The sequence below is a fragment of the Nanorana parkeri genome, unplaced genomic scaffold (assembly GCF_000935625.1).
Source record: "Nanorana parkeri isolate BGI_ZX_2015 unplaced genomic scaffold, ASM93562v1 scaffold95, whole genome shotgun sequence".
Taxonomy (NCBI): domain Eukaryota; kingdom Metazoa; phylum Chordata; class Amphibia; order Anura; family Dicroglossidae; genus Nanorana; species Nanorana parkeri.
Genome location: NW_017306363.1, coordinates 269,717 through 281,506, shown reverse-complemented (window position 1 = coordinate 281,506; position 11,790 = coordinate 269,717). Strand labels below are relative to the sequence as shown.

At 40.7% G+C, this 11,790-nt stretch overlaps 1 protein-coding gene across 1 annotated transcript in view; it reads right to left on the bottom strand.

Annotated features, from left to right (window-relative positions):
• The window catches only part of TGFBI (transforming growth factor beta induced), a 59,720-nt gene that overhangs the window by 12,026 nt on the left and 35,904 nt on the right, over positions 1–11,790 (bottom strand). The window contains exons 12-14 of the mRNA XM_018552685.1: positions 10,306–10,436; positions 4,002–4,126; positions 3,476–3,578 (exon numbers count right to left, since the gene is read on the bottom strand). Of these exons, the coding sequence (XP_018408187.1) occupies positions 3,476–3,578; positions 4,002–4,126; positions 10,306–10,436 (359 nt within the window). The remainder of the gene's footprint in view (positions 1–3,475; positions 3,579–4,001; positions 4,127–10,305; positions 10,437–11,790) is intronic.

Here is an 11,790-nt window from a genome sequence, read left to right as displayed (position 1 = left end):
GGGCGTGGCTGAGCGGACGTCTAAAGACGCCCGCTCAGATCTAGAGAGCTCCTGGCCGGCCGTTTTTTTACAACGGCCGGCCGGGAAGTGGTTAAAATCATTTTTAAAATTGTTTTATTTATTTTTTACTGTTGGGGGGGCTTTGGGAAATATTAGGGGTCCAAACAGACCCCTGACATTTCCCTTTTAAAATAGAAAAGAAATTGAGGACACCAAATCCTCAATTTCTTTTTTAGCAGCCTCAGCACTCAATGAATGGGAAGCACTCAGTACAGAGGCTCCTCCCATTCATACTTACTATCAATAGTTTCTGAATGGGGAGGAGCCTCTGTACTGAGTGCTTCTCCCCATTGGTGAAATCTTGAATGAACAGGCTGCGATGTAAATCACAGCCTGTTCATTCATAACTGGGGACACATAGCACTATGTGTCCCCAGTTATTTACAAACACTGGAGTGATCAGACGATCGCTCCAGTGTTTGTCCTTCTCACACGGAGGACCGGTAAATATCACTGATATTTACCGATCCTCCGCTCAGCCACGCACAGAGCCGCTGTCATCCTGAAGCTGACAGGATGACAGCGGCTCCGATCTCCTAACCGCTCAGGGGGCGGACGAGGGAGCGCTGTCATATCGGATGGCCAGCGTCCAGTGGTGAGGGGGAGAGAAGCCGCCCCCAGGACGAGCTGTGTCGGCCGCACGGCGCCCTTGTTGCCATGGCCGCACTGCTCGCACACCCCTAAGGCCGGCCCTGAACACAGTACACACAGATCAAGCAGCTCATAGAGGGATGTTGAAGAAAAAAACATCTTAAATGGAGAAAAAACAGAGAAGAACAAAAGGTTAGACTTTTCTCACTAGAAAAAAATATTTGGAGGGGGTGTGGCGTAACACATGGCAGAGTAAGACATGTACCTGACTTCTCCCGCTCCTACGAGTCAATTAATCATATGCAGAGGCTTGATTCTTTCATTCGTGGAGAGGCAAGGATCAGAAAAAGATAGACGGGAACTGACGAAATCAAGACATCGTCGGCTGTTTTCTCTCCTGAAACACCACGATCAGAGCTACCTCACAGATGACCCCGCAAACCACTCCCAAGGTGGCGAGCATCGCTTCATCTCTCTCACATTCTGCAGACTCCATACAGCAACAGAATGACAGGAGGGACCGAAACCGGAATATCATCGAGGGTTCCTTCTCTCACAACACCGCAATTGATGTGGCCTCACAGATGATGCAGCAAACCGCTGCCAAGATGGACCTCCTTTCCCCTCACACTCAATAGACTCCCCACAACAACAGGTGAGATCTGCATATCCCCCTCTACACAGCTCTGTTCCCTCTCCTCCAGCTCACAACAAATCTCCAATGTCCACTGACTCTAAAGAAAGCTGGGACAGTAAATGATACATCAAGGCCTTACCAACTAAACATGATCTTGATGCCTGTATGAGAGGATTAGAAAACACATATAAAATGGAAATTGAAACACTGAAGCGTGATATTAGTGTCAGATTTGGTGATATTGATCGCACTACTACTATTTGACAGTTAACCTCACATATGTACAGGGGAATTAATGAGTCTCAGTAATGAGATCTACATAAATTTGTGAATATTCACAAAACATGAACTATTGGTGGGACTTTAAGACGGGTTGCATATTATGTGTGTTAATCTGATCTATTAATATCGGTTTCTGTATTTTACCCCATATAGGTGTGATCTGGCAGACATGATGGCTCTTGAGCACTGTTTAGAAAGACTAGGTATCTTGATCATACAGTACGGGACAGAGGTAATGCATTAAAAAAATTGGGTTCATATGTATTACCAGGTGGATATTCTTGCCTCTGGTGATGTGAGTTGGGGTTTTCCTTACTTTTCTTCTGTTTTGGGCCAGTTGGCAGTTGCTTTTCTGTGTGCCCACCCCTCAGGGCATTGATTGTGGACGCCCTGTCTATGAATTGCCTATGTCCTGTACTGTGTGATCAAAAAAACAGGATTTTTGACTTACCAGGCAAATCCATTTCTTGGGGATAAAGTCTAGGACACAGCACCTTCCCCTCTATATCCTCCATTGCTTGCTAAAAAAAACTGAGGATTTCCTGAAGTGGAAAGGGCTATATAAGGGTTTTCACAGCTCTGGCCACTGTCCAATCACCTGATGATGCCCGCATATTACCAAATTATCTATAAATTGTCTGTGTCCTGAACTGTAGTCCAATAAATTAATTTTACTGTTAAGTAAAAAATCCTGCTTTTTCTGGCGCTCAAAACCAGATAACATCACACTCCAGCTGATGGCAGACTGTGTATAGAAATGGCTTTTTGTCTATCTAAATATAGTACATTATTTTGTAATTCCTTATTTCTATCTAAGCCTTAATGAAGAACTTTGTTTTCATGTATATGTTTATTTTTCTGCCATCAGATGCGACCCAGAGTTTCTACATCAAATTTTGCTCTCTCTCTCTTTTTCTCTCTCTTGCACGCATAACCCACTGTTATACTTGAAAACAGAAAACCTTTCAACATTTAATTTGCAACAGATGGGGGTTCTATTTCCTCACTAAACACATTACATTGGCCTGGCATGTATGTATTAGTTTAGTATTGAAGACAGTGTCGATGCAAAACTGCACAAAGTTTAGTATAATTTCATGTGGCCAGTTAGAGAACAGACTTTAAACTGGAACCAAATAAGTTGCTAAAATGTTTTTTTGGGATAATATAATTATTTTTTTCAAATTATCTTACTTATACTGAGTCAGACGGTCTATATGCAAACCAGATTTAAATGATTCTGGAACATTTGATTAGCCAGGTGTAATAGTTTTTGGGTAGTAAACAAATTATGCTTCATACAATATCAGCGAGCTATTAACCTTTTGCTGAGATTGGGCTGTAAATGTAACCCACATTTACTAATGGCTTTTATTTAATTTGTTTTGTATTTGTATGCTTACATGTAATAAAAACTTTCAGTGCACTGCTACAGAACAATGGAAAACTGAATAAGGGATATAATTCGTGTATTTATTTCTCAGTAATTTGTTGCAACTACTATACCCCATGCACTGATGTCCATGATGGCTTCCCAGATAGCAAGGATAACTTGCTACAAACTTGTGGCCGTGTGAAATTGTAATTGTATTAACTTGCTGCACATATTCCTGGCAAGTTGTAGACTTGCAGAACACTTGCAGCACAAGTTCTAGTTGACACTTTTTGAATTTGTAGCAAATTTGCTTGGCAAGTCTACAACAAGAGTCCTGCAGGTCTTTGCAATGCAGACTTGATGTAATTGTGCAACAAAATTGTGAAGCTTGGCAAGTCATTTTCGAACTTGCAGCTCAATTGCTTGCTATCTGGGTTACTATTACATTTGATATGGGAAGGACAGCTCTAGCATATTAATATAAAAATAAAAGATACACATGTACAAATGGCACATTGATTTAAACTTACTTGGTGGCTGTAACACAGTGTTGATAGCATGCACCACGCCATTTGTTGCCATCAGGTCTGCTTCAGAAACACGCTGTTTGTTGACATGCAGTGTGGAGTTTCTCTGTAAAAACATCACATGAAACTGCAAGTCAAATGTTTTTACATATTTTACCATTTATAACCTGATCTCTGAGCCAGCAAAGTGTAAACGGCTACTTCAGAATTGTGTCATTATGTTATGTGGCTTACATAGGGTCTGATAACACTGAGGTGTAAGCAGTTTTTTAGAAACATGGGGAAGAAAATATAAAACTGTGGCTGTGCCAGAGTCATAGAGCCAATTTTGACAAGCCATGTGCTTATTCTCGAAATGGGCTTCCTAAACATTTAAGATGTGTGATCTTTGCTGTAAACAGACAAATGTTCACCCCAATCATTTTCTGGGAGTGCAATCACATCACACATTTCATATTTTCTTAGGAATGGATTCCATTTTAAATAAAATTTTCAAACAGCATAGAAATCATCAGCACTAATAACTTACCGAGACGGCTTCCAGTTTTCCACCCTGCAGAGACTTTAATCTTACAAGCTGGCTAACTGCCCCGCTGACCACGATCTCATCACCAATGTGATACTTCAAAAGATTGGAAAGCTCTTTGGCATTACCTTCAAAGCAACACAAAATATATATTATACTTTACTTGTAAAACCAATATACTACAGTATAATGGATACTGCATTAAAGCACCAGTATACACTGAGTGGCCAGATTATTATGACCACCCCATCAATACTTTGTTGGGCCACAAGATAACTCCACGAGATGACTTCGTTGGGCCGCCTCGTGACTCCACGAGATGTTGAAAGGTGATGCGAGGAATCTGACACGGCACTGTTGCCCTTCTGTTGTCTTGTACCAGTCTTGCCACTTTCGGTTCTGCCCTAACATTGACTAGTCGCTGACGGCCACAATTCGCACATTCAGACCCAGATTTTCGGCTGACAGTCCAGTCTTTAAACACTTTAACAACAGCTGCTCTTGAAATTTAACGAATTCTACTGTTTTGCTGATGCTCGCTCCATGGCTCCGAGCGCCAACAATCATCCCACGTTCAAAGGCTGTCAAATCGCGTTGTTTACCCATATCTTCAGGAAAAAAAAATCACTTCTACTGTCGTGGTAAACAACCTGCTTCCCCATTTATAATGGTCTGGCCCTCTAGCAACTTCAGCGTGAAATTATAGCCAATTATAGCTAATTTGACTACAAACGTCAGGTGGTCATAATAATCTGGCCACTCAGTGTATATATTATTGCAGGGTTAGGTCTCTAACTGGACTTGTATCTTAGTGCAGACATTTGAAAGAGCCAGGTTTCTTGTGTATATATACTGTATGCAGAACATCCACGATGTCCCATTTGATTTTTTGGCAGGTTTAGAAAATCACAACAAGTTCAACTTCAAAATAATGTATAAAAGGTGTGGTATCATGTGGTATCCCACGGTACAACTGGGTGTTGTAGGGGACTCTCAGTCTGAGCAGTTCCAGGAAGCAAGTTCTTTTACTGGGAAAGAGCTGGGAGGGATGAAATCTCCATTACTGGGTCAATGGTTTAGTAGTGGCCAGCACCTAGTGATTGCACACCTGTGCACAGCAATTATGGAAAGGGTGCTGGCTGATGTTCAAAACTCCAGCTGGGGAAGAGGAAAAGTGTTCAGGAGTCAGAAGGACTCCACCCAGAAGTCAGAGTGGAGCCAGGTGGCTGTGTATGTGTTGGAGGCACATGGGTGACAGCCAAGGAGGCTTGGAGAGCCGGTGACACACTAGGGATGTGTGCAAGAGTCACACTAGAGGTGTGGAATCTACTGAAAGATGCTAACCAGTACTGAGAAGGGCTGTGGACTGTGGCTCTGTTAAGAAAAACCCTAATGTCCAGGGACTGGGACACATGGAGTATGTGCGGCAACCTGGAGTTGTTGAGATTATGTAATACTTTCTGTTTGCTGATATACAAGCAAACCTTGTATTATAACTGAACAAAAATGTATTGCTGTCATGAAAGAAATAAAAAAACTGTCCTGTTTTATGTTAAAGTGGCTTTGAGGCACAAAGGATATTACAAAACTGTGTGTACAATGTTGTATAATTTTTTCTTTATAAAAGAAAGTTTGACAACCTGGAGTATAAAATAGAAAGCTTATGGACTAAGGAGGGGATGAGGGGGATTGAGGATAGTACTCATCTCCAAATCAAAATGTCAAGTTCCTCATCATCCCTGTGCAATACATAGACAATCAATCAATCATGTCAGCAGCTAGGTTGGGTTTAAATGGTTTGTCAGCACTGGACACAATTTTGAGAACTGGACAACTTTCCTGTTGCTGTCATGACCGGATACACTTACTATCTTCCCTCCCACACCTGGAAAGTTTACAGGGGGAATGGGGGAACTGAAATGTGCTTGGTCAATTCCACTTCTACTGCCATCCTTTTTTGTACATGAAGAGGCTGATACGTTATTTTAAATACCCCGCTGCACAGGGTCCTTAAAGGGAAGCTATAATGGTTTTGGAGAATGTTGTTTAAAATGTGTTGAATATTACCAATTTAGAAATGACTCTTTTATTTCACTGCTGCCTATTTAAAATATCGTTTACAAATTACCATTAAATACAAAGCCCTTCAATATTGGCAGAGCATACAGGACTTTCTTATAAAAAGCCCCATCAGTGTACTACATTTCATCTATCTCCATCTACTTGAAAGGTTATACCGCACTGTATGACAAGAGCAGAGAGGAAAGGGCTCTGGTCATGACTCATCCAGCACAAAAGTAGTAGTAGTATTATTTATAGCGGTATAATGACACAACTATCAGAAATGGAACACAAGAGCACAACCCTGTACATTCCCTTCAAAATAATATTTACTGCACACATATATCTTTAAATGTACTACTTGACTTAATGTGCATTAGAATGAGAATTAGTGTATTGCTGAGTTATAAAATGTTCCAGCTACATAACGATCACTGCCAGTGCCATAAATATATGTAAGGTCATTGCACCAAAATATGCCCATGAGAATAATAAAGTGAGCTAAAATAAAAAACACTCAATCACACTACAGCTGACATAGGAAAGCATGTTGGCCAAGTGGTTAGCACTCTTGCCTTGCAGCTCTGGGTACTAGGCATGACTCCCACTAGAGATGTTATCAGCATGGAATTTGTATGTTTACCCCAAACATATGCAATTTCCATTTTAAATCAAAATAGTATAAACATTAGCTAACTGGATTACACATTGATGCAGCTGTAGAGGAAGCAAACTGTGCCAAGTCCCACACAGGTTGGAGGCAGTGGGAGAATAGTGTCTTCATCTGAGCTCTGCATGACAGTTGGCAAGTATTACATAAATGAGGGTAAATAGCTAGTTATGGTTATCATGGTTACCCTTTAAATTATTCTTGGTACAAGAATCATTTTCAGATGACAGAAAAAATGTGTGTGTGTGTGTGTGGGGGGGGTTACACAGGTTTGTTGGAGTAAAAGAAACCAAGAATGACCTAGAATCTCCTACTTTTGTTCCTATGTTTAGTTGGACTTTGATCTTACTCACTAGGACAACACTAACACATCTCCTGCATGCCAGCCCTGAAAGCTCTGTACAAGTATACACATTGCAAAAAAATGTGATGTGGCAGACACTCTAATCTATAAAGGTTTTCGATGGTGGACAAATACTAAATCTCATGAAAATTAATGGACGTCAAGGACTACATTTTTGACAAAAGGGGGCAGATATTAAAGCATTTTGTAAAATACTCTGATAAGTTTGTCAGATGTTTAAAGTGTATCTGAAGGTAAACCTTTATAAGTAGATGTTAGAACCACTATCATGTTTTTATTGTTGTCTGGGGAGACTGGGAAGATTAACTTCCTGTTTGTTTAGGTGACTGCTGTCACCAGAACTGAAAGTGATGGAAAATCCAAAAGTTGTTATCAGAATCTTAATCTTCCAATGGGGACACTTGTTCCAATGACAACTGTCAAAGAAAGCTTTTACTTCATTTGTTAGATAGTTCTACTCACAGGAAGTGGAGGAAAACTATAATGGGTTTTAACCATTCCCTATTGATGGGTTTTAACATTTCGCTACTGTATTCAATATGAAAAAAAAGGGTTTTGGCTTTATAGAAAGTTTCAATAACTGAACTATTGCATGAAAAGTTTGCTGTGTTCAAAGTAACTACTACTAATTCACGTCATAGGAAGCTGTTTAATGCAGTACATATTCTGTATATTTCTGGTGTCCTTTATAAAAATTTTGCACAATTTGCCTAACTGCAAACAGACAAGTCTGAATGAGAAATCATACACAAGTACAATATATTTGTTTAATCTGGAGCAAATGTAAACCATGCATACACACTTTTCTTGTAGCTTTCTGTGAAAAGCAATGAACATGCTATCCGAATCCATCTTTTGCAGTCCATTTAACTTAATCGCTGACTGGCTTTAGACCTCTTGCTGTGCAATTTTATAGACCCCTCCAGCAGTGTCATAATATTTCATGCTTAGACACTTCCATTCCACAGAAGTATGGTAACATTTTTCTTATTAAAGCGTTGAGTTGGTTTTAAAATATGTGATCTGGACTTATGTTCATTCTTTAGCTTGTGAATTTGTGGCTTGTTTAGATTTGTTGTTGAGTGTAGCAAATATTGCATTGTTTGTCTAACTATACTTACACTTACGTCCCCTTTATATGCATATATAATGAGCACAAAAGTCCCTGTTTGATAGCAGTGCACAAAGAGTGCAATGTTAGCAGTTAACAGCAATGATATCAGTACTACCTACAGTATAATGGCCAGTCAAATACTACTTTTCACAAATTACTATTATTTTACACAATTTAACTATATTGTGAGGGCTCATTCAAAATGGAGAGCTTTTTCTGAACTCCAGTACAAGCACTTCCAAAACAAGCATTCAGCCTCATGGCTTTTCCTTACAGCACCCACTTCTCCAGCCCTCAGCCTTAATCTTTTCCTTCACAGACAGTCCTCTTCAAGTCCACACACACTGTTCAGCTTCCACTTGCAGCACTTACTGACCAGTCCAATCCCTTTTTCCTGTCCTGAGGCTCAGACCAGTGGTAGACGATCTCAGCATTTCAGTTGTGGTGAAACTACAAATGCCATTATGCCTCTGTTAATGACAGTCATGCCTGTGGCTGCCGGAGTCTTGCAATGCCTCATGGGCTTTGTAGTTTCTACAAGAGTTGGAGTGCCAAGGTTGCCTACCCCTGGCTTAGACCTTTGTGGACCAACCTAAACCTAATTGGACACCTGACATCGGGCACCCTTTCCTTGCCTGGACAGACTCTCCATGAGTCAATCTTGGCATCCCTTAAAAAGACAGGCTACCTGTTTGTCACAATAGGTTTATAAAAAAAAATACAAAAAAATATTTTTAAAAATGGTAAAAGGTTAGAAAAAAACATTTTCGTTTTTTTTTTTTTTTGGTTTCATTTCGGTTTTGAAATTTTCATTCCGGTGCACCTTTACCTCTAAGTTTGTATTAGCTTCTGGTCTTTTGCATATTAGTGTTTGCACTTGTTAAAGTACAATTTTGTGTATAGTCCATGGTTGAAACCCAAATATGAATATACCAGAGGCAGGGTGCCCCAGGTCTAGTGAGACATCTAGCAGAACATATAACATTGTCAGATTGCAATTCTTTGTTCTACGATGACAGGATCTGTCTAAGTAATATCTTGCTATGCCTGCATAGTTCTGGTAGGATGTTACTCAGCACAGACTAAACAGGCAGGATACAGCAGCATGAGACATCTGCATTTTTTTTCAGGTAAGCTTATAACTGCCACCAATGACAAGGGGCACTGCATGCATTATGGGCATTTACCACTGAACTCCAATGGAAAAGGGGACACTCACCACTGAACACAATGGTTATGGAGGGACTCACATCTGACCAGCAACACAAGGGAGGGAGCACTCCTAACCATTGCACACTGTAGCCTGTGCTGTGCAATAAATAGTTCTGACCACTGTAACTCAAACACTGTGTTGTACATGTCATAATTCTAACTACTACACTTTAGACGCATGTTGTATGTTACATAATCCTGGATACTTCACTGTATACGTTATGTTGTATTTTACATAATCCTGAATGCTGCACTTTATACGCTATGTTGTATGTTAAATAATCCTGATCACTGTACTGCATATGTTGTACATTACATCGTTCTGACTGCTGCACTGTATATGCTATGTTGTGCTTTACATAGTCCTGACGTGGCACATAAAGCAGAATTCTTCTTCTCACTATGCCCCAGGGTGCCCTGAGTATTTCACAATCCCAAAACACAGAAGACATAAAGCTGACAGTGGAGAGAGAAGTGGGAAGAAGGAAAAACATAGAGAGTCAAAAAGAGAAAGATGGAATCCAGATGAACTGTTGCAAAAGCATTCTTGTCTTTCTAGTGACTGATTGTTAATGATTGCTTCCTATTTGACACATTATTGTTCATGTAGCTAACACTATAGATGACAGTTTGTCATCATTAGTGATGGATCCAGTTAACTTATTTTAAATTATGTCAAGTTGCTTGGCAACCTTTTAACCTAGGGAGAGATTAAGTGGTTTTACTTTACCAGTAATAAACAAGCAGCTAATCCCATCAACCTGATAAACACTTTCTATTGCATATGCATACATAGTTTGGATACTTTCAATTTAAGATATGGAATACATTTTAAGCAATGTATTTCTCTGTGGAGCTTGCTGAGAGCTGAAGACACTATGCATACCTAACAGTCTGTTTAATTCTCCTCTTGGGAGAGCGCGGAAAGCTTCATCTGTTGGAGCGAAGACTGTGAAAGTGCCTTCTCTGTTCAGTGTCTCAGTAAGTCCAGCAGACTGGATTGCTGCCACCAATAAGCTACAAAACAAAGAGCGAAACATAGCACATCATTTTAGTGTGTCATAACACCTAAAATAATCCCTTCAGAATATTACTGCCTAAAAGCATAAAAACACAAATTTTGAAGCTGGGGATTAATGGATAATAAAAATCACAGCAAACAGCACAATACTACCATGTTTCCCTTTCTCTGATACACTGACACAAGTTGTACCATGTGCAAGCTTTCTGCTCCAAAGCTGTGCATATTCTTTAACTTGTACACAAAGAGGTGCGTTTATAAAACATTTTAGTTTTAGATTATCATTCATTTAGATTATCATTGATAATAGCCACTAAATGGAGCTGAGGAGCACTTTCTATGCTCTTCAGCTCCATCTAGTGGACATAATATGGCGCAAATCTAAAACTAAGGGAGTTATTCACAAAGCTGCCGAGCCCAAGTGAAGTGAGCTGAACTACGTTCGGCTATTCACTCTGGCTCAGTACGGCTGATTTGAGCCGTACATCGGCTGAAATCAGCCGTACATCGGCTGCACTTCAGTCTGCATGTTTGGCTGAGCAGAAGTGCATAAGGACTTCGACTTCGAACCAACATCTGGATCGGCAGAGCCGAAGCTCTGGCAGCTCACTCCCTGCCGTTTTCCCCTATTCTCATAGGCATTCGGCTATTCTGCTCGGTACCTCCGTGGTACCAAGCAGAATAGAAAATCTGTGAAAAGAGTAATATTTTAAAAAAAATATTAAAAAAATAAAATAAAAACAATTGGGCGGAGCTAGCAGTGACAGCTAGCTCCGTCCAACTGTTTCCTATTGGCCGGCATCTGCTAGAGTCTTTTAGCAGGTCCCGGCCAATGAATAGTTGTTATTTTTTAATGACAGATCAGCGTCCCCAGGTTATTTGGGGTCGCTAAACTGTCATTACAACTGGGCGGAGCCAGCCATGAGATCACGTCTGGCTCCGTCCAGCTGTCGTTTGCGGGGCTTATAGCTGGCCTCCGGCAGGCCGTTCACCTCGCTTCAGCTGTCACTTCGGCCCAAAGTGTCCAGTAGAGAAAGGCTGTCTAGTGTTCAGGCTGGGATTTTCGGGCATGCAAACTAATTTCGATTAGTGAACTAAAACTTACTAAATGCATCATTGTCGAGAGTAGGAATGCACCATTTTTTTCGGTATCGAGTACGAGTACTGATATTTTGGTTTTGGTACTCGTCAACACCAAGTACCGATACCGGTGCTTCAGCTGGAATGGAGCCGTCTTCCCGGGCAATCAGGAAGCTGGGCGGTGGGTAATGACATGCCACCTGGCTTCCTGATTGCCCGGGCAGCCGACTCCATGCTGTTTTGGCCGGCTCAATTGTGATTGGCCGGGAA